Genomic DNA, 24616 nt, shown 5'->3' on the forward strand with positions numbered 1-24616 from the left:
CAATTCACCAATTATGAATTTTTTATCAGAGGAAGAAATTGAGATTAATGTACCACAAATATTTATTTCAACTATTGTATTTTCTCAACCTCTATGCTCTAAAACAGAACATTTTTTTATTCAAGAAAACTGAGGAGATTTATTAAATATTTAAGTGAGAACCACATTGACATCTAATGAAGCTAATAAAATGCTGACTATAACACTATAACTATCATCTTATTTGCTAAAACACTGATGTTGTGAGCAAAAATTAATCCATAAGAATGCTCACAATTCATCACTTGAAATTAAGTACATGCTTTGATAATTCCCAACAAACCAGTGATTAAACTAAGAAAAATATTTATTAGTAATAAATGTAGCTATCTGTGATTTTAATCACTGAAGAAATGAGAAATATATAGCTATTCCTATGTGCAAAGTATAAAAAATGAAAGATTTGAAATGATACTTATCTTTATAAGTTTTCACTTTTGAGTCAGAGTGGCCACTTTCCTACTTTCATTTAATTCAGTATATGTCCTACTACTCTGGACAAACACTAAAGGTTTGTTTGAGAATGAACAGCACCAGTATGTTGTGGCCTATGCAACCATTAATAAATGTAGTTAGGAATCTAAAATCCTGGTTATTACTAATGATTGGGGTGAAAACAAAAAACCTTACTTCTGTAATGTCACTTCTCGAACAAATCCCAATACCTACTGCTCCTGCTTGTATTGCACACCTACCACCTGTTTGGTGGCATTTTAAAGGGTTTGGATTAACAGCTGAACTATCACCATCTTTGCTCATGCAGTTGAATTGCTGAAAGATGGCCTCATGACAGAAAAAGTTTTGTTTTCTCCTTGAATGTGACCTCAGTTATAGAGTGACAAGTGACAACAGGTGCCTACCAAGTTCACAGGGAAGGCCCATTGAACACAGGTGGATACAACATTTCCTGGCTTGAAGTCCCTCTGTCTCTTCTATGTTCCAAACTCCTAGGTCACTTGATATTACATACACTGGGCTGACTTTGGTCACAACTCCCTACACAAAACTCCTTAGGAACCTAACACTGCTGCCACTGTGCCAGCAGAAGAGGGAAAATGGACAGTCAGTACATTGGAGTGGCCCTGTCTGGGTTGATAAGAGGTCAGCCACCAAGAGACCTCACTCAGGCAGCTCCAAAAAAGAGTCAAAGTCAGCTTCAAAAAGTTTTGTGATGATTCTGTTTCTATTCAAACTTCCAGGAAGGTCAAGGGATAAACTCTAGAAATTTGATAGATTTTCAGAAAGGCCAATGGTAGTGTGTGTGTGTGTGTGTGTGTATTACTATATATATGTATGTGTATATTACCATATATATTATGTAGGAAGGCAAATGTGTATGTATATGTATGTATGTATGTATGTATGTGTATGTATATGTGTGTGTATATATATACACACACATATATATTTTTCTACAGAGGCTTTCCATGACAGCATTATCTTAAGCCTATTTTAAAGGTAAAGAAAAATCTAAATGCCTACAACTCAGGAAGGGTTTGAAAATGTTTACATTTTTGACCATGGCCACATTTCAGAGTTAAAAGAAGCTGAATGCAAGTAGTATCTTCTATTAGTGGCTAACATTTCCTGACATCTTCTTATGTTCTGGGTATTGTACTAAAGAAGTAATATTTATTTTCTTCTTAAGTCCTCCCAATAATCCAATGAGATAGGTATGGTTACTTCTCATATGTTATAGAGGTAAATGAGGTTCTAGAATAATTAAGTGAATTGCCCAAAACTCCAGACGGTGAATTACAGATCTATAATTCAAACCTGGTCTGACCCTAATCAGTGCAGTTCAGCATCAGATCTTACTTTTCTTCTTCCGGTTCTTATGCCTTCTCTAAGGCATCTTCCTGTTTCTTACACCACCTCCATGTCTCAGTAGGCTGTTTTCATCTTCTTTGGTATGAAGGATATAATCCAAGTACATCAATTTCTCTCTCCTTCCCTCTCTTTTCTTTTCTTCCCTATTAACAAATTTTCACACAATGATGCCAAGCTATCTTCTGAGTGCTGGGTCTCCAAGACTTCTGCCATTCTGAGGGTAGACTATTTTTTTTTTTAAATTGTGATATTCCTTATGCCTTCCAACACTACAGGTATAAACTGGAGAATTAATGCATGAATGATGTTTAGAACAAAATCCTCCTGTCCAGGAACCTTGCATGCTTGAGGCTACAGCAATAAATTTGGTCTCCACAGTACATGATACTTGTTGGTGAGAACAAACAAGTTATGGTGAGCCAGGGGCATGCATTCATTTATTTGGGGAAGCTGCCTAAGAAGCAGCTAGAGGCACTTGTTACTAAAGTGCACATTTAATCCTCTTTTTCTGGTACAACTGGACAGACTGAGGTCTAAAATTTCTAAAAAAGATTCAATTATGTGTGCTGGGCTCACCATGAGCACTTTATGTTGGTTCCTTTGTTCATTGCTTAAAGAACTCCAGGTGAAGGAAGGTCGATGTTTTTCTTCTTTCCTAAATTTCCTGTATGTCAGCCACACGTGACTTCTTTAACAAATAAGCCATGTGTGAGATTGCCAAAGAGTCTTCCATGCTCTCACTTCAGACACATAATGTTTTATTTAGAAGTGAAATTAATCTGGGCGGAATATATAAAATATATCTAGATGTCCCTAGGATGGAAAGAAAAGTTTGAGAAGATGTCTCTGTTCTATTCCTATTCATAAACATATAGACTATTCATGAAGATGAGCATCAGAAACCACAGTTGTCTTCATTGTTTATAAACAATGGCGAGTGCTGACTGAAAGGGAAAAGAGTACTAAACATGGGCTCTCCCTACTTAAGATTTATCTTAAGGTGTTGCTGCTAATTTTGCAAAGTGCAATCTTTTGAAATAGCAACAGCAAAAAACAAAGAATCCCTAAAAAACAATAGCAGCCACAAACACAGTAGTCTTTTTCCCTGTCCATAGTAACACTCTCATGGGAGTGCTTTTATTTGAAACTGTCATGTACAAGTTGTGAAATCAAACTTCCTCCAAATGTGAGCTCTGAGAGAAGACTTGAGAAGTTTTACAGCCTTTTAACTACTTATTCAATAGTGTACAAAGTAGGCCTGTTCTTATCTTAGCTTTTATAAACTAAACAAACTCTTAACTGCAAAGGCATCCTCATAGAATAATTTTGATCATTATTCTTCTCCATGGTCAGGGATAATCATTGTCCATGCTGGTATGTATGTACACACACACACACACACACACACACACACACACGAATATATATACCTTTTTCCAATTTATTTTTGACCAGAGTGCCAAAACAATTGAATAGGGGAGTAAAGAGTCTTTTCAACAAATACTGCTGGGGCACCTGAATATTCATTTGCAAAAGATAAAGTTGAAACTCTATGCCACATCATATGCAAAATTAATTCAAATCAGACTATGGACCTAAATATATGAGCTAAATCATTAAACTCTTATTAAACTCTTAGAAGAAAACATAGGAACAACTCTTCATGATCTTGGGTTAGGTGATAGTTTCTTAAATATGACACCAAAATCACAAGTGAGGAAAGAAAATAGATCAAGTAGCATCATCAAAATTAAAAACATTCGTGCTCCAAAAGACACGACCAAGATACTGAACCAAGTATAGTGGTGTGTGCCTGTCATCTCAGCTACTCAGAAGGCTGAGGCCAGAGGATCACAAATTGGAGCAATTTAGCAAGACGCTGTCTTAAAATAAAAATTCTAAGAGCATGCCTGGATTCAATTCCCAGTACTGGGGAGATGGGGTAGAGAAAGAAAGTGAAAAGACAATTCCCAGAATAAGAGAAAATAATTTTCAAATTGTGTATTTCATGTAGGATTTGTACCAAAAGCATATAAAGAATACTTACAATTCAACAATAAAAAGACAATTCAAATTAAAAATGGGCAAAGGATCTGAACAGAAATCTCTCCAGAAAATATATACTAGTGGACAATAAGCACATGAAAAGATGCTCAACATCTTTATTCATTGGAGAAATGCAAACCAAAGCCACTGTGAGACACATTTACACCCATTAGAATGGCTAAAAGAAAAAAAAAAAAAAAAAAAAAGACATGGTAACACGTGTTGGCAATGATGCAGATCAATTTTAACGCATTGCTGGTGGAATTGTAAATGGTGCAGCCTGTTTGGAAAACCGTTTGGTAGATCTTCAAAAGACTGAGCCTCAGGTTACAATACAATTCAGCAACTTCCACCCAAGAAGAATGAAAACTGGTATCCCGCACAAAAAGCTTTACTTCCACAAATAGACATCTGTATAATAAACAGTCTGTTGTTGAAAACATACATTATTACTACATTATGAAGTTTCAGATTGGATTATATGAGGATTGAGGTTTTCATTTGGAAAGACAATATTATTGCTGCCAGTCTGTCTATATAATTCTCCACTTTCCCCACTTGTGAAATCCTTTAAGGATGCTTAAATTAATATGTATGGTGTGATCTCATCTATGTAACATTATAAGGAGAAAAATAATCTTAAGAAAACATCCCTAAATTTTTACAAGTTATGCTGAGTTAACAGTTAAGTAAGGAAGATCCACAGATTTCCAGAACTGAACTTGGAGTATACACCCAGCAAAGTGAGCAGTGGCTGATTTAATAATGGCTAATCTAAGGGTAACTGATGATCCTTTAGCCTAGAGCCTTGCATTGCCATAGCCAGTGGAGGGATGGGAGGCAGAGTCTTGAGCATGAGCAGTGAAGGGGAGACTGGGAGGACCATGACCCACAGAAAGAGAAAACCTGCACTGGGCATGATGGCACAGGCCTGTGAACCCAGGGACTTGTGCAGTTGAGGCAGGAGAATCACAAGTTCAAAGTCAGACTCAGTTACTTATGGAGACCCTGTCTCAAAAGAAAAAATAAAAAAAGGGCTGGGGATGTTGCTCAGGGGTCAAGCACCCCTGGGTTCAATCCCTGGTAGAGAGAGAGAGAGGGAGGGAGGGAGGGAGGGAGGGAGAGAGAGAGAGAGAGAGAGAGAGAGAGAGAGAGAGAGAGAGAGAGAGAAAGGAGAGAGAGAGAGAACTATAAAAAGAAAATCAAGCACAAGCATAGTAAAAGAAAACCTGTCAGTTTGGTTCTTGGCTCTAAATGAAGAAGACACAATATCTTCCTCTCTTTATAAAAATTGAGAATTCATGAAAACCATGTGAATTCATGTTTTACATGTATACAATTGGCACGTGTGCAGAAAATGTGGGCTACTTTTCCAGTAGTAGGTCCTGGATGGTGGGTCTTGCCCCTGGGAGTCTGGCAGCAGCAAATGCAATCTTCCTTTCAAGAATGAGTTTCAGGTCACTAAGGACTTCCTAAAACAGTCCAGATGAACATGGAGTCACAATAACATTCACACCCACACGTGCACAAACACAACACAGGATGACTTTGAATGAAGTCAGCACAAAAGCAAAAATCAGACTTGCAAAGATTTAAGATATTAAAGTTACCAGACCCGAGAATTAAATGTACATAAGGAAGAAGACACTACAAAAAAAAAAAAATAGACCAGGACAATTTGTGGGGAAAAAAATGTAGACATGGTAAACAGAATTATTAAAATAAAATACTTGGGAAAAATACTTGATGGATGAGTTAAACAGCACATAAGACACAGTTGATTAGAGAATTAGCAAACTGAAAGAAAAATCAGAAGAAAATGTCCAGAATGTAGCATAGTGAGACAAACATGAAGAGGACAGAACAGGGAGAGGCACAATATTACAAGAGAATATGGCTTAGTATAACTAAAAAGTAATGACAATAGCCTCCCAGTAAATCATGCAACTTCAACAATGACAGGAAGGAAACACAGCAATTAGGTTTTCAAAATGCTGAGACAGAAAATAATTGATGTGGACAAAATAAAGATATTTTTAGATAAACTAAAATTGTGTTTACCACCAATAGAACTTCTTCAGTGGAGTATTCAAAAACTCTATTTCAGGAAGAAGGATAAGGGAGAACTAACTTGCAAGAAGGAATAATAAGCAAAGAAATGGGTAATAGGCAGGTGAATCTATATAAATAATTGTTATCTGGAATAACAACAATAATAGTGCTTGTATTCATCCAATTGGTTAGGCTTAATAGAAGACAACTAAAATATGACAACACACTGGCATAAAAGTCAGTGGCCAGAGTTAAAGTGCTAAAGTCCGTGGGTTATCTGGAAGGGGGATAAAGATATTAATTAACCCATTTATATGTGGAATCTAGAAAATTGGACTCATAGAAGTAGACAGCAGAATGGTGTTTTCCAAAGGTTGACTTGGTTTAGAAGGAAGAGAGGAGGAAGAAGAAATGGAGCGAACATCTCTTGAACTTATTCCTCCTAACTGAAATGTCGTCTCCTTTGACCAACTTCCTCCCCTCTTCCTTCTAAACCAAGTCAACCTTTGGTAAACACCATTCTGCTCTCCACTTCTATGAGTTCAATTTTTTAGATTCCACATATAAATGGGTTAAAATGTGGTGACAGCTGTATAGTTAATAACAATCTATCATGCACTTGAAAATTGGTAATGGAGTAGATTTTACAAGTTTTCACCATATAAGAGATATACATGTTGATCTATATGTTATTTAGCTTGGTTTAGCCTTTTTACAATATGTATATATATTGAAACATCATGTTGTACACAATAAATATAATTTTTATTTGTAAATTTAAAGGAATAAATTAAAATATGTTAAGTAACTTAAGACTTTGGTAAATATGCATGTTAAATTTTTTAAGAATGACATAAAATGAGTAGAAATCAAGAATTTAACATCCAAACCAGTGCAGGTTAAATAATAGAATAAGTGAGGACAACAATAATAAAATGCATAAACCCAGAGGAAGGAGGAAAAGGAGACTTAAATAAATAAAAGAGAAGAAAGCAGCAAATTCAAAAACAATGTTTTAATGATAGGAGAAACCTCAACATATCAGCATTATGTGGCAAGAAAACCCCACAATAAATGTAAATGAGTTAAATATAATCTTTTTTTTTTTTTTTTTTTTTGCAGTGCTGAGGATTGAAGCCAGGGCCTTTGTGCTTGCAAGGAAAGCACTCTACCAACTGAGCTATATCCCCAGCCCCTAAATATAACCTTAAATACAGTGCTTAAAAATTTAAATTTAAAAATTCCAATTACATACAATTCATGTAGGACATAAACAGTGTTTTTCTTAATCAGATTGGGGGCGAGTGGCTGTGTTCCCTGATCTGGGATCCATGCTTGAGTAATTCTACCTAAAACATGAATCATGGAACAGCAGAAGCAGCATTGCTTAGGCACCTATTAAAAATGCTGACTCTCAAGACCCACTTCAGACCTAGACTTTCAGAATCTGCATTTAAAAAAAACCTACAGGTGATTCCTGTGTACATTAATGTTTGAGAAGCACTGCTGAAGTGCTTCATCCCAGATACATGAATTTTATCAAATTCGACAGAGCACTTCTGTCATTCTGTCACAGCATCATCTATAATCACAAACATCCACTGCTGTGTCCAAAAACAGTGCTTCTCCACATATCCCTGAAACAAAAGACCACCATTGTCCAAAGGCCCTGACTTGTGGGTAGTGCTGCTGCTAAGAAGCTGGTCACTGCTTCACAGTGTGGGGGAGGGGGCAGAGGGAAAAGAATGAGCAGAATTTGAGGTTGTGGTAAAATAGCACTAAAAGGAATCTCAGAAAGATAAATTGAAAAGATAGATAAATAGGTAGTCCGTTTACACTTTGGAAACTGAAAATAATGAAAATGGATGGACTTTAGTTAAGCAATACCTATAAAAATTGTCAAGTAGCATATTATTACATTTTCATTGAATGAAGATTCAGTTACTAATTAAAACAATAAAACTGAGCAAGAGAATTATTCTGATCGAATCATAACTGGAATAGGTCAAATGAAACCTGTGGAATTTGAAAATCTTTCCTCAGTGAGGACATAATTACTGAATAAAGCAATTAGTATGCACATGGGCCTCCATTTGTGCTCTTGGTAAGCCTTGAAAATATTAGGGGCAGGCCTGGATATTGAAGAAATGGAAGTACACAGAAAGACTGAAAATTATAGGATTGAAACGATATAAAAGGTAAGCACTATCAAAGGAAACCTTAACAGTTATTTTAATATCAGAAAAACAAAAACAGACTTCAACTCATAAAGAATTTTAAAAGCAATTTAATCTGCTCACAAAAAGGTTTTTAAAAGAATTCAATATAAAATTTGGCACAAATGAATCAAAATTATATCATTACTTATATGAAAATGATAGAATTGTGGAAACATTTCCCCTCTTCTAATTTTTCTACAGCTTTTCATAAAAAATTTTACATAATTTTTAGACAAAGAATTATAGTTAGTTCAATAATTGACTTCCCTTTATTTTTAATTTTCTATTTCAGTTGGAGTATATGTGTGGTGCAGAGGGAAGTAGAGTAGCCCCACAGGTGTGAGAACCAAGACTCAGGTGCTACCATGGAGTTGAAGGAAAGGAAAAAGGAGGAAAAGGAGGGAGATCCTGCAGAAAGCAAATGGGACCACCAGGTTCCCTGCAGTGTTATTCTCAGTTGCCAAAAGGTGGACATGACCCAGGAGTTCACCATGACCAGAAATACACACTGTGGTATAGCCATACAAGGGACTCTCATTCGGTCCTAAAATGATATGAAGTACTGACACCTGCTACAACATGGATGAACCCTGAAAATACTGTGCTAACCTGTGTTCATCAGACACAGATGGGATTAGGTGCCCTTACAAAGGGGCTTGATGGAGGAGTTGGATCTCTCTTGCTCTCCTACCTTCAGTCAGATGAGGCCACAGCCCTCTTGTGTGACAAACAGTAGATGATTACCCTTACAGGAAATATTTAGTCTAGTCAAATTCAGGTTACCAGGAACTGGGGGAGGGAAAATGAGTTGCTGCTTAATATTTACAGCATCTCTGTTAGGGGTGGTAAAAAAAAGTTTTGGAAACAAGTAAGAGTGATTGTTGCATAAGATTGAGTGTGAATAAAGTCAATAAATGGAACATTTATAAATGATTAAAATGTCAAATTTTATCTCTCTTTCACACACACACACACACACACACACACACACTAAAAGCATTCTGGAGGGGAAGGAGGAGGAGAAGAGGAGAAGAATTATTAAAGAATAAGTGATTCTTCAATCTAGAGTATAAATGAGGACTTGAACAGTGAAGCAAAGGGCTGATTTGATAAAGAGCTTGCTGACGAAGCTCTCTGGTGTTTTTCAGACTCAACATTTTGGAAGCCACCAACCAAGACATACAAATATCTCCTGCCAGTTGACCATTGTGGGAGAGGGAGGGCCCAGTGTCTCTAATGACAGAATTATTCTATCCATGGACTGGAAGAAAAATGAGTTCTGAAATTATGACAAAATTAAGGTATATGAGCACATTTTGAAAATCATAAGAAATAAAGAGTGGCTTGGATACCTTATTAAATAAATAAATAAAGTAAGGAAAAATAGTCATAGAATTCAATAAGTTGGGTTAAAATAAGTAAAGGAATTAAAGTGTTTTATAAAACTAGAAGATGAAAAAGAAATATGAACAAGGTTACTAATTAAGATGAAGGAGATACTTTTAATTGTGCTTTAAATATTTCTTAGAAGAGAGTTATGTCAAAGCAAACCTACCCTACATATGGATAAGGGACTGAATCTTCACTATTTATGAACAGGGAATTAAATCACAGAGCAGAAGTCCAGAAAATAAAGGCAAATGCGAGACTGTATATATGCGAAGGGCCTATCCCACTGACCAAGATGCTGGTGATCACCTATAACAGTATTGTGAAGTGCCACCACGGGCCACATCCTGAAGCAGTTACTGACAGGTTAGAGGAAATTTAGAGAAAAGTAGCAAGAAGAATTAAGGGACTATTAGGAATGATGAATAAAACTTAAAAATTGTTGGAACACATTCTGCAGCTGGGCAAACTGGCTGGAGTGAGGGAGGGAGCTGGATGCACCACCACACTGGAAAAGGCGGGAGCGTGTGTGTAAGCTGCAAGGGAGAAGGGGTGAGGGGTGTAAGCAGGAGGCAGGATGCATGTACCCTCAGGATCAGCATGCGGACACTTGAGCACAAGGACCACAACATGTTTCCCAATAATTCCAACTCTAATGGAGTATACTTCGGTTTTAAGTATTAAACAAGCAAAGTCTTTATAACTAGGATCTAAGAGTAAAACTTATACCCACCCTGCTTTATGCCACCAATCACATCATACTGGCAAATCGACATATACAGAGACACCATATAACTAGCATGGATGTACACCAATGGGAAGGTTTTATATAAATGCATCTTGATATGTATGAAAATGTTTTTCATACATATGTATGAAAATGTATCAACAGTAATTATGTTTTAGTGGTAGGTTTATGAATAATTGCTACTTTCCTCTTTTTGCCTTCTGCCATTTTGAGAAGACAATAATATATATGCATTTATAGCTGGGAGGGGTAACCTTTGTCTTTCAAAACTAGCATTCTGGCTCTGCTCTTCCTTATTTCTGTTTTGACCTGCTACAGTGGGGATGAGCCAGAGGAGATTTTCCCAGACAGAAGACAGAAGACATTTCCTATTCTCTAAGATGGTCTACAGGCACAGTTTGCATGAAATACTGCTAAGTTTTGGTGTTCAGAGGTTGGCACAAAATCCCAGAAGACTGATAAAGGAACTTCTGATCCCTTTCCATCCTTCAAACCTTCCAAAGGCTTGGATGCTCCATGGGGCCATTAAGAACAGTCCTTCACTTGCAGACTAGTCAATATTGAGATTCATAACTCCCTAGAGGGCCAGAACCTGCTCCTCATATAGCACCACTATGATGCTCAGTCCGGAAAAAAGCCAGTTGCTACTCTTCTCGTCATGGGTTCTAGTCAGAGAAACTGATTTTTGACTAAGTTATTCTTTTATGCTTTGATGTTCTTTTATCAAACATGACATCAGATCACATTTAAATGTAATAACATTAAATAGCGGTGAGCCTTTCTAGACACTGCAGAGCCCATGACACACCACCCCTACTCGCCATTCTGGAACCCAACCAACATTTCATGTCTGTAGGATTTCAGAGACCATCTGATAAAATAGGGAAGAAGCAAAGGTGTTATTTGTCACTAGTCCTTATTCTTGGTTCTGGGTCTAATTATATTATCCTTATCTGCTATGATTTTAATGTGACCCCTATAAACTTTAGGTCTTGGCACAGTGACAGTATTAAGAGGTGTGACTTTAAGAGGAATCAGGCCATGAGGAATTCTCGCTCATGAATGGGATTAGATGCCCTCACGAGGGAATTGCACAGAGGGAGCCCTTCCACCTTCAGCCATGTGAGGACATGGTCTCCCTTTATATCCCTGCAAAATGCAGCCTCACCAGATATCAAATACCTGTGGCTTGATCATGGACTTCCAGATTCCAGAATGATAAGAAATAAATTTCTGTTCTTTAAAAATTTCCAGCCTTTGTAGTTCTGTTATAGCAGCATAAAACAGACCAAGACAACCTTTGCCACTGCAGGCTCATTAGTGGGGATACCCTATTCCTCATGGTATCTTTCTCTCATGTTTGTTTCTGAATTTTTGAATTAAAAACCCATCACATTTCAAACTGAGCCCAAACCCACACACAATTGTTGATGAGAGTAGTGAGCATGGTTCTTCAAGGAATTCGTGATGCCTGGGGCACCAAGGCAAAGCTTCTCTGTGCGGCTGGAGCCTTGGGAGTGAGGACTACCCACAAGTTTCTACTCCCTTTTCTCGTCTCTGTGTACTGGAATATAAGCAGCATGTTATCATTTTCTGTGTTTTCATTGTTCAAAAATTGTATAAGTGGAATAAAAATGAAATGAATCAGCTTTGTGATTTTCAACACAAGGTGGAACATATACCACTTCAGGTAACGTCAGACAACTTGGATCCATCTCTGACAGCAGTCTGGCAGGCGCAACGATGCCAAGAACTCCAGATATGGTCCCATAAACCTGAACTTCATTTAGATGTACAGTATACATTTTTGTTCCCAATCAAATGCTTTTGAATGAATTAGGAACCAGACTCCCTCTTGACAAGTTTTACATTACTTTATGGCCAATTTCCTTCTGATGCAAGTGGAATGGAAACTTTCCTTAAAAGTTGTTAACAAACTTAAGTGATTTAAAAGAATGGTAATTGCTCTCTCTATAGCAATGTGGGAAATGAAAGGAGAGGAAACCACTACCCATACTTCCAATGGATCTACACCTGGTAAGATTTATTATGTCACAAAAACTCCCCTGACAAAATTATTCTAGAATAAAGTCTACCCACCCCACTGCAGAATTGTTACATAGTCAAGTTCTTGCCAGCACACTTATTTCACATCCCACTGGCTCTGCTGCAGGTGGAGGGTTTAATTCCTGTTGTCTTCAGCATACATTATGGAGTCTCCATGAATAGCTCATTTCAGTCCTAACCATAACACCACTTCCTGTTTTGCTCAAGTCAGTATGTGGTATTAAGATGCACAGCAAGGTTTGAAATTAGGCAAAGTTAAAGTGCCATCTGGGATCATCCTCAAACTCTTTCACCAACTACTGAGAGACAATCTTTTTTTCTTTTTTCTTTCTTTTTTTTTTTTATTGTAAACAAATGGGATACATGCTATTTCTCTGTACATGGAGTAAAGGCATACCATTTGTGTAATCATAAATTTACATGGGGTAATATTGTTTGATTCATTCTGTTATTTTTTCCCTTCCCCTCCACCCCTCCCACCCCTCTTTTCCCTCTATACAGTCCTTCCTTCCTCCATTATTGCCCCCCTCTCTAACCCTAACCCTAAACTTAACCCTAACCCTAACACTAACCCCTCCCACCCCCCATTATGTGTCATCATTCGCTTATCAGTGAGATCATCCGTCCTTTGGTTTTTTTGAGATTGGCTTATCTCACTTAGCATGATATTCTCCAATTTCATCCATTTGCCTGCAAATGCCATAATTTTATCATTCTTTATGGCAGAGTAATATTCCATTGTATATATATACCACAGTTTCTTTATCCATTCATCAATTGCAGGACATCTAGGTTGGTTCCACAATCTGGCTATTGTGAATTGAGCAGCTATGAACATTGATGTGGTTATATTGAGAGACAATCTTGAACCACAAACCTTCTGCTATTGGAGCAGCCTCATTCTGACTGTGTGCATGGACACTGTGGAGTGGGCAACCACAGAAACTTAGGGCAGGCAGGGACCTGAGGAGTCTTCATCCTCTGGTCACCAGGATCACTCACTCACACAGACCACAAGTCTTTTACTTGGTCCCACTTCTTACAACTATTCCAATCTGTGCAATGCCAAAGACAAGTTGACCCATTGAAATACACATCTGATGGAGTTACTCATACACTTTACTCTTTAGAGATTCCTCCAAAGCTCTCAGGATAAAATTCAATCTCTGTAGCATGTAAAGATTCCTACCCAAATCTGCACTGTGATTCTATTTCTCTACCTCTCCAAAAGATTTAAGTTCCACTGAGTCAGGGATTCCATCTTATTCATCATCTGTTGCCTCCGGGCCCTGGACACAGTGCCAGCCACAAGAAATTATTTAACAAAGGAGGGAATGAGTGCATATTGTTCAACTTCCTCTTCAGACTAGATCAGGCCTAGAAGTAATGTGATTTACAAGTTAAAAGCTTGGGTATGTTGCCCTGCCTCCCAGGATAAGAAACTGTTCTCAAATATGGGTATCATTGCATCTCAACATCTGTTCTACCATTCTGGAAGGTTCATCAAGTGCTGCTCTATTTTAAAGGGACAGCAGAAATTGAAGTTATGTATGCCACATATGCAAAGTTCTTCTGTCCCAATTTATCATTTCTGTCCAGTCCCATGATTTAAATAAGTCTATGAGTCAGATTTGCTCAAATTTCTTGATAGAATGTATAATCACAATAGGACTACCCAATATAGTACAAAAACTAATTGAACTTTGACACATATGAGAAATAGTTCTAGGTCATGGAGATACCAGCATGGATAAATTACATTCTTGGCTTCAAGAAGGTAGTCTAGTCCAGGAGATATGTGTAAGAACAAATAATTGCAATATTGGATGATTAGAGGCATGTACAGGATGCCAAGAATATTTCAGGACTTGCCAAAGCATTCTAATTATAATACAGTAATGCACAATAAAATGACATTTTGGTCAATGACAGACTACTTATATGACAGTGGTCTCATAAGGATATGTCACCAAGTGATGTCATAGCCATCTTAGTTTGTGTAAGTATATTCTATGATGTTTGCATAACAATGAAATAGCCTATTGATGCATTTCTAAGAATAGTCCTTGCGGTTAAGTGCCATGACTGTATGTATTTCCTTCAGTGGTTTACCTGTGGACAGGGATTAGATTCTTTGTCTTGTTTCCCTCTCCCCCATCATATTAACACATAGTCAATGCTCAGGCAATACATGGTTGATTGACTGATGCATGGGTGGCCTAAGAGTATCTACTCTATGTGGAAGTTGTACGTGGAAAAACTTTAGAACGGAAATACTTTAGCTGGATCTTAATGAATGATTAGTTCTCTACCTGGAAAATTAAAGGAGGAACAGGTACCTCTTGCTGAAGGAAAAGCTGATAAGTGTGAAATAGCAAGCTGTGTTTCCAGGGCATGTGGAACCTGGGCTGAGGGGAGCTATGGGAGGTGAGGTTGGAAAATAGGACAGGCAGACCTGTCGAGCCTTCCTAAGGTGTCTGAACTTAATCCTCTAGGCAATGGGAAGCCACTGGAAGCATTCAAGGAACATAAGCAGATCTGTGAGTAGAAATGCAACAAAGCTTGCAGTTCAGTCAGTGGAGATGTCCCATATGTGCAATTAATTTCCAGAATATGCTTCCTTATAAAAAATAATTGTTTAACTCTGCATTTTAGGCTGTCAGAGTATACTCAGACTCTGTGAGGTTCCCCGGAACTCTACAGACACCTCCCTACCCATGAAGAGCGAATATAATAAAAAAAATTTCCTTTTCATACTGAGCTACAACAACTATCAAGGTTAATTTTCCCTACTATAGATAAAGTGGTTTTTTATTTGCCTGAAGTAATTCAGAGTAAGTATTCTATCTCAGAATTTAGGGGGAGTCAATGATATTTGCAGAATGGCAGTTCCTCAAACAGTTGGTTAACTGAGTCTCCTGATGATGTTTTCCTCCCCACTGTGGAGAAGGTAATTCAGCTAAATGAGTGGTATGGCCATGGCATTTTCTGCAAATAATTAAACATGACACTCCTTTTGGTTCAGTGGACTTTTAAAGGCAAAATCCATCCTGATTTGCAAATTGCTCAAATTACATTAGTACCATGCATTTTATGCCACCTTTAGAGTACCCATTGCAAAGGGTCGTTGGTGGAAGGAATTTTTTAACTATCTAGAAGCATATTCTCATATTCATTTCAGAATAATAAGATCTTCAAATATTTATTTCTTTCCAATAACTGGGTAGGCCTGGGCTCTTCATTTTAATAAATTCTGTCCAAATAACATTGAGTCACTGCTTAAAAGATAGTGACACTGAATTTCCCTATGGTAGTGATGTTCATGTAAGAGACTCACATTTTATCCCTAGCTCTTCCACTAACCCATGACCTTGGGCAAATCATACAACCACTCATGAATTCCTTTTGATGATTTTTAAGTGTTCCATGTAGCTCAAAAATTCTGAGCATGTTTTAAGAGATCTGATTAGGGCAAGAAGGTAGAACTACAAATTGTGGCAGAAGAAATTGATATTTGTGATTTGAAGCCGTTCCTTTTCAGTAACTCCAAGTGGTCAGAAACTCTTGAGGTATGCTTATGTTAGAAGAAATTTAAAATCCTTACATAGATAATACTCATTCACTTGACAAATATTTATTGAAGGCTAAGACACTCTGTTAAAGTCTGGGAATACAATGGCAAGAAAAAGGGAAAAAAAATTGCCGGGTTCCAAAAGCTGCCTGTCTAGCAGGGAAGGCAGACAATTTTAGACAAGAAATAACAATAAACCAGAATAAGTATTATCATGGGATTCCAGCTATGAAGACAAAACACACAACTCAGATCTAACCTGGGCTACATGTCAGGGAAGGCTTCCCTGTGGCTGAGCTGTCTAAGCTGAGAACATACATCCCTGTGATTTTTATCTGGGAAAAATAGAGTATGCAATAAAAATGTTTATTTGTCCCAGGCCCAGAATAAGCATTTAAGAATAAAAGAGCTTGTGAAAAAGAATCAGAGTACATCTCATAAATGCCCCTGTCCCCAAGTTTTAGCAATCATTTGATCATAAATTCACTGACTCCCAAGGGAATTCTTCTCTTGGATCAAGTTCAAGGGTATGGGTAATAATATTATTTAAGAGATGATCATTCACTGTCTTTCTGTACTTAAGATCCTACACAGCTGCTCAAAGAGTATATAATAGGTATACATGTTGATGGATGATATGTTTTAACTTTTCAAAGGCTCTTCTCATTTTAATCTCCCCTTATCCTAATACTTGCAAGACAGGAATTATATTTCATGGCCACCTGACCCTAGAGGCTTTGAAAATTCACCTCTAAAATCAGGTACCATGTTTCCAGGGGACCTGGTTGTAAATATTCTGTCTTGCGACCAATACAATTATATTCACATTCATCATAGCACAAATGATGAAATTTAGCTTGGATATGGTGTCTACCATTTGTTACAGAGATGGTCAGACCAGGTTAGTCCCTTCCAAGAGTCCAGGAAACCCTATGCCATGCCAAAGGAAAATCATAAAGAGAATATTTTGAATGTAAAATCAATCCCGTTTGAAGTTGCTTTGATACCCAACCATTCACTGGATGTTGTATACACACAAATTCATATAAGGGGCTAATAAATAATGGAATGCTACTAATTTGAAAACTTTACAAACTTCTAAGGTAATAATAGTATTTACCTTGTTTAACAGTATCTAACTTAGTGTACAGTTGGAGAAAGATCACAAAAATTGCCTCATTTTTAGTCTCAGTGCCTTGATTTATTGTTTCCTGGTTTCATATTATTATTCAACACTTGCTTTACATTTAATTTTTCTTACTTCTTTGCCTTTTCTATCCAATTAGATCAAAGGTTTTTGAGGGTAGGAACTGTGTTCTTTCCTTAGAATGCCCAATTTAAAAACTATTAGGCTTTTGATGAATATTTATTAACAGGTATGATTAGTTCAACAAGCTCAAAATGAGTAAGATACAGAACTACTCATTGTGATGACTAAAAAAGTTTAAACAGCCAGGAGTGGCGGTGTAGCCTGTAATCCCCATGACTCAGGAAGTCCAGGCAGGAAGGCTGCATGTTCGAAGCCAGCCTCAGCAACTTAGTGAGACTCTGTCTCAAACTGAAAGATGGAAAGGGCCAAGGATCTAGCTCTGTGGTAAAGTATCCTTTGGTTTAATCTGCAATAGCAATAGAATATAAAAAAGCAAAATTTCAAATAGTGATTCTCAGACTTCAACATGTACAAGAATTGCAAGAGAAGTTCATTAAAATATAGATTCCCACATCTTATTCTCCAACATGCTTTTGTTTTAAATCATTCCACCCCATAATTTATATTATCATTATTACTCTTTATTTTTTCAAAACAAATTTAGGAGAAATGAGACATCTAGAGCTTTAGGATCACACTGATGTTTCTTGCAGAGATATAAAGTGAAGTAGCTCTGTACTTCTCTCCACCCTTGCTGGCATCTATCAATAAATATTTATTATGTACCTACTAAGTGCCAGGTACTAGTCTAGGTCCTGGAATTGAACTGATCAACAAGATATACAAAGACTTGGCTGTCATAGCACTTAAACTTTAGTTAGGGGAGGGCAGGCAACAAATATTAAGATTTTTCTGGATATTCTATGCTAAAAGGAAAATAAAACAGGCTAATGTGATAGAGAATGACCGTTGAGGAAGGGATTGAAGAAAGTGCTTCACAAGAAGATGACATGTGATCTGAGGACTGAATAATCAGAATTAACCATGCAATAAAACCTTGGAAAGGGTACAGTACCTTTTCCAGGAAAAGGGTGCAGCAGTGTGCAAAGGTCCTGAGGCAAGAAAGAATCAGCAAGAAAACCAACATTCTTGGAACTTGAGAGGGAGCCAGGTCAAACTAGGAACAGGAGGGTGAAATGTCCTGGGACCACTATTAAGGGAAGCTGGAAATGTGCTCCGAGTTGTCAAGGAATTAAAGAAGGCTTTATATTATAAAATTATTCAAACACTTCTCTTGTTAAAAGTAACCACCTCACTGCAACTCTTTATCCAGAAAAAATAGTACAGTTTTCAATTTTTTTTTGCTTGCTCATTTGTGGCAATAGCTTTATCATCATCAGATCACATTTTGTAATACCTGCTCACTGAAAATTAACTCACTTTGAATTTCATTAAGATCCAAATGATTTATCATGCATTGGATTACTTCAGTGCCATCAAATAGGGTCTAATGATTGATATAAACTTGTCTTTAAGAATTTTCTACAAGAGAAATTCTTATTCCACAATTCTAAAAAGGATATATAACATGCTCCTTTATTTTGGTTTTGGATAATTAAAAAAAAATTCTTGCATTGATTTGTTTTATCTCTCTAACTGGATCCACAACGAATAGTAATTGTACTAGTACCATTACCTCTGAGCAGCTTTGATTTGTCGTAATAACTGAGTGCCTAAGAAAGGAAAGAGCCAAGGGCAAGCATGGTATTGATATGTGTGAAGTCCACTGCTGGGGGCTACTCCTGAGGTGGGGAGATAGCTGCTCAACTTCAGCCCCCATTGATCACTCACCGCCCTTTCATAAGCCATCTCAGAAAAGGGCAGTCCATGTGACTGTGGGCCTTCTGTGATAAGGGCCTGTCCACTGGAAAGGGGAATCTGCTCACAATTTCATTTTGCAGGGTCCACCAGATGGCAAATGTCTTTATCTACCCCGACCAGATCCAGACTGGAAACTGAATTGCATTCTATGTCCTGGTGCACTCTGCTGCAAGACTTGGATCTGTTTTTTGATGGTTGCTTGGTTAAATGTGTGTTTGTGTGTGTGTGTGTGTGTGTGTGTGTGTGAGAGAGAGAGAGAGAGAGAGAGAGAGAGAGAGAGAGAGAGAGTTTGGTTATCCATTATGCAGTTGTAAATGCAGAAGTTTCTCACAGCCATGAAAATTGGTTTTCTCCAATTATATCTGGCCAATCTGGTTAGAAATCAATGGCGTCCAAAAAATAGGAACTAGGACAGTAATGGCAGAACACAGATGCAGTAGCTGCAGTGATGGACATCCAACAAGATAAAAATGAGTTGGTGGAATATTTGTGGAAAACGGTCTGAGAAGAGGACTGAGAAAGACTGTCTAATAGAAAGCAAAATGTCTTCATTATCACAAGAAACTCTCAGTAACCTTCTTTTAGTCATACTGGAATTACAATTGCAGCTCACATCATTTGTGAAAGAGGAAATAGGGAATGTGACCATGGAAAGTGATATTTTAAGCTCCAACACATATAGCTCATCACTGACTTGACTTGCAGGGTATCTTTCAACAAAAGCACATAGTGATTTAATCTCAACAGTAATTTAGTCTGCAGCCATATGAGACAAGACTATCATTGCAGACAGGCTGTAATTTGTAAAATTCAGGTGCTGGGGATTAGGACCACCTGTTGAATTTAATCTTGGAGTTATAATGTTAATACCACCGTGTAACTGAACATAAACACTACATATTTATCAGTCTTTGGGACCTCCAGCTATGGAGATGTGAACAGTTTCCTAAACAGTATGTGTAACTCTCTCCAGACTCTGTAAATCAATGGCAAATAAAAAGTCTGTTGGAATTCTGATTCAATATGCAGCAGCATATGGCTTTGTGGTCATCACATTCAGCAGATCCTATAATTTTTCTGGGGCCTGATGTGAGAGTGAAAAAAAAAAAAAGCAATCTGAGTATCATCTGGCAACATAATAAGAATATGAAGGCTTTCATTTCTTACCCTCCCTGGTGTTAATCGTGGAAAACAATTCTTAGCAATATTTTAACAAATGATTTCCACCTCTGCCAAAGAAAGACTATAAGAAGATATCAAACAAAACCTAATTAAATGCTAAGTTTTGGAGAGGACATAAACATTTTACATATGCACCTTCAGATGGGCAATAGAAATGGAACTCTGCCTAGTTTCCAGCCAGCTAAATAGTAGCAGTAAAGAGGTTCAGTGAATACATTTTGAGCAGAAGTTATATTTAGTTCTGTGGGAAAATTTGGGATGTTGAATAAAAAGAAAGTATGGATTTTAAATTTGCATTTGTTCCTTTGCTTGGAGTGGGTAAACTTCCTTAAGATCTTGGATATGCAATTTTGTGATATGTTGGTTTTCTATGAAAGAATTCTCCCATTGATATTGATAATTATTTGCAAAGATGATCTTTTTCTTGCCAAGAATTCCAAAGATTTTCACACAGTATTTACCATTCACAAAGCATTTCACAGTTTATAAAATTCTTTTACTAGATATTATTTCTGTTTTTCAAATAAAGTTTAAACATTTCTTCCAAAGTAGGAAAGGAATGTTCTTAATTTTAACTGTACAAGGTCTGACACATTGGAAATAGATAGAATTGAACATCTGTGTGAATAAACATTATTTTGAAAAGGAGAGTAAGGGCATCATTCTTTGTCTTAAACTATCAATATTCTTAGCTGGTATCTGTCTAGCAGTAGAATACAAAAAGGAAAGTATTAGGAATTTCTTTCCAAAAGCAGATCAAAGCTTTCAGTAAATTGATCTTTGGCATCCCTGTTAATCAAAACTTCACAAATTTTAGATAGACATTTCCACTCAACAATAGACATAAAAACCTATGAGTTCAATGTATTCATCAGACACCAGTTACACATAAACATTACATACATCCATAGTCAGAAGCCAATGTCAAAACTTTCCTAGAACTTCAGTCCTCATCTGTTGCTTGCACAAGCAGATCCAAAGTATGTAATCAATTGACAACCAAGAAATAAAGCTGAAAAGAAGCAAAAAGTAGAAAAGAAAGAAAGAAAGAAAGCTAGCTAGCTGAAGCTGTGATTATAAAATCTGTGGCCCTCTGCTTTTGGATTTTAAATCAACCAAATCCCCCTACTCACACAAAATAATCACTTTCTACTCAAATTGCCTTCTCCTTTCTGCTTCCCTGAAATTTCAGTACAAGTTCCACCTTATTAAACTTCTCTTGCTTCTTCTGAGGAATGTAGTCTTTCTCCTTTCTGCACCCCACAGTACTATTTATAAATAACATTTACTATACATTTATATCTGTTTATACACATTTCAGGACATGTTGTCTCCCCCACCTGCCCCTCAAGGAATTCAAAGACCCCAAATGACTGGGTTTTGCCTGGAATTCTTGGAACCCACCAAATCCTTGGCACTATTCATTGCACAGGTGAGTGGCAATATTTTTACTGTCACTGTTAAAAAGTTTGACTTTATCATGTAAGCTAAGAATTGTTTTTATACAAAAGGAGCATCTGTGAAATATTACTTTGATTCACAACTACAAAATTTGGTAACATAAAAAGTAAAAGAGTTGGAACATTTCAAGAAATTCTGCAACTTTGTAGAGTAGATACAGAGTGGAAGCGACCTTTAATAAAAACATATTATCATCTTCAAATTATGAGGATGCACTTAAACTGCATTAAAATATCTTCAAAATCAGGAAACTTAATTACGATTCTCCCAAAGGCTTCATACACTGAAACCAGAGATTTATTATTCCAAGGAAAGAAGGCTCAATTTTAAAAAATTCATCTTATTAATTATTAGCCAAACCATGCAGTAGCTTCCCGGAAGGCAAAGGAAAACAGGCTTTCAAGCCAATAGAAGCTGAGTTTGTGCCTCAAGTCTTCCGCGCCTGCCTGGGCACCGCTCCCCAGGGCTGAGGTAATTCAGCCCACAGCAATCCGGAGGAAAGATCAGAGGGGAACCTGCGAGACTAAGCAGCGACCGCCGGCTGGGCTGGCTGCGTCTAACCCTCTGGTTTGATCGGAGGAACTCTGGGGCTGCTCCTCGTACCCTCCAAGGTTTCCTCCCACCAGGGCGAGACTTGGCTGCCAAACCTAAGGCTTAAGCGACCGGACATCCACCATCAACTGCAATCTTGGGGCTCAGAGGATTCTAGTTTCAGGGCTGGTTCCTGCTAGGGAATTAGGCTTTGGGATCCACTCACGCATCCCTATTCCCTGAAAAACTTTGCATCCTTTTCCAAATAGGAATTCATACCAAGTAGGAAGTAGCCCACCCCACCCAGCTGGTCCACTCCCCCTTCCAGCCTCCGAAGGGCACCTACTCACGGCGCCTCCCAGCCCAGAAAGGGGAAGGCTCAGGTGTGCGGATCCCCAAGCTGAGTGGCGGGCTGGCCGGCGGGCAAGCAGTCACCTTGTGGTCCGCCACGCCAAGGTATCCGTCCAGCGGCCGCGGTCCCGCGGGGGCTGCAAGGCGCGGCTGGGGGCTGCTCTCCGCCGCAGGCTGCGCGCTGCCGGTCGCGGGCGCCTGTTGTTGCTGCTGCTGCTGCGGGGGCCGCTCCTTCTGGCCGCCGAGGCTGCTGTACACGAGCAACAAGCTGGTGCACATGGTGGTGAGCGCTAAACACACTGCCAGACCATGGCGCTGCGGGCGGGCGGGAGAGAGGAAAAGAGAGCAGCTGAGTGTAGACCCGGGAAGAACGTGCCCCGCGGGGATACGGGCACAGCGGTCAGGCCGGCGGGGGAGCTCGGTTCGCGCGTGTGGCCCGGGTCCCAGCCCCACTGCGCGCAGCCGGGGCAGAGGAGACACCGTACCCGCGAGTACAGCAGAGGATGCTCCCCGCGCGTCGCTGCTCTCGCCACCGCTGCCGCCCAGATCTCTCGGTAGAGGGCAGGTAGTGCGCGGCGCCCAGCTGAGGGAGGGAGAGCGCGCCCGCAGCGAGGACAGGGGTGGCTTCGCACTTTGGGGAGGGGGCCCTCTGTCCCAGCCAGACGGCTGGAATCTTTAGTCTTGCACGCCCTCTTTCCTGGGCCCCTGGGGCTCTACCGGGGCGATCCCTGCAAGTTTGAAATCCGGCAAGGAAACCAAGAAAGTCTGCAAAGGTCCCCCCTCCCCGCCCTTCTCCGTATTTGTCAGACTGTTGCTTTCGGGTATCCCCCTGCCCCAGAGCAATCTGCCCACTCCTTCACTGCTCCTCCCGCTTTCCGCCGGCCCCTCGGACCACTCGCTGGAGATTCAGGAGCCGAGGCAACCCGAGTACTCATCCCGGATTCTGAGCCAGGCAAAGCCAGGGAATCCGGAGGGGGCGCGGAGCAGGTGGAAAGTTGTCCCTTTGTAACAGGCGACCTCGCGACACAGGGTTAGGCACCCCTAGAGCCACGCCGGTGCGCCCTGGAGATGCTGAGCTGGAGGGTTCTCGCTTTTGCCCAGCAGAGTTGCAACAACTGACTCACCATCAGGGTCTTCATTTTGGGCACCTCTTTTGTGCGGAATCCTCAGGCACGCGCGTCCGGGGCCACTTTTTCTTGGAGGGTTTCCATGGTGGGTGATGGAGCAGAAGCGGATCCGATTTTCGCTGGGCTGCTGGCCGCGGCTGAGCGAGAGCCGGAGCCGCGGGACCCAGGAAGCGCCGCTGTTGCAGAGATTAGAGACAGAATTAAAACTGAACCGGACCCTCGTAGTCTCTCAGTGATCTACACAACTGCCGCCTGCCGCCGCCTGCTGGGTCCTAAAGGCCTCAGCATACCCCCTCCCCGCCCCCAAATAGTAATCTTTTCAGCTGAGTGAAATTTCTGGGGCGAGAGAGTTAATTGTGTCGGTGTGCCCACTTCTTGGTTCAAGGACTTATTTATCTTTTATGAAGTCATCAAACAAAAAGGAAGGAGAATCCAACTGGATCTTGAATGTGATAGCGATCTGAAAATTTGCAAACTAAATTTTATGTTTTGTGGTTTTGATAAAAACAAGTCAAAGCCCTATTTATATAGCTTTTACATTTTATGTTCACGGCCTGGAGAAATCTATCATGAAATTATTTTTCCTAAACCATTGTATTATTTCAGTTTTTCAATTGTAAGCTTTTCAATTTACCTGTCCCCCTTAGTTTTACTTTTCCAAATTCAGTTACTCTCACACAATCTTTAGATCATAATATATCATTTAAATTATGTCATTCATTATTTGCTTCAAAGATTAACATTTATATTTCCACCTGATCTTTGAGGTTCCTAATGTTCATCTAAATGATTTTAAAGTTTAAAAAACATTTGGCACATCATATTCATGTGATTAACTGAACCTGTAGATTCTTCCTAATTTCAATGAAGAATTTCTGGTTTCTAGAGATGAAACTGTTTATGGCTTATTTCATAAGAATTCTAAGACCTTTGGTGCTTTCCTTATGTTGTATACTGACCTGAAAGGGCATT

General features: G+C 38.9%; 1 protein-coding gene across 1 annotated transcript in view; it reads right to left on the reverse strand.

Annotated features, from left to right (window-relative positions):
- St6galnac5 (ST6 N-acetylgalactosaminide alpha-2,6-sialyltransferase 5) overlaps positions 1-23825 on the reverse strand; it is a 167251-nt gene extending 143426 nt beyond the window's left edge. Inside the window, exons 1-2 of the mRNA XM_047538833.1 lie at positions 23642-23825; positions 22602-22832 (exon numbers count right to left, since the gene is read on the reverse strand). Of these exons, the coding sequence (XP_047394789.1) occupies positions 22602-22832; positions 23642-23656 (246 nt within the window). The 5' untranslated portion in view covers positions 23657-23825. The remainder of the gene's footprint in view (positions 1-22601; positions 22833-23641) is intronic.
- Between the last annotated feature and the right edge of the window lie 791 nt (positions 23826-24616).

The sequence above is a fragment of the Sciurus carolinensis genome, chromosome 1 (assembly GCF_902686445.1).
Source record: "Sciurus carolinensis chromosome 1, mSciCar1.2, whole genome shotgun sequence".
NCBI lineage: Eukaryota > Metazoa > Chordata > Mammalia > Rodentia > Sciuridae > Sciurus > Sciurus carolinensis.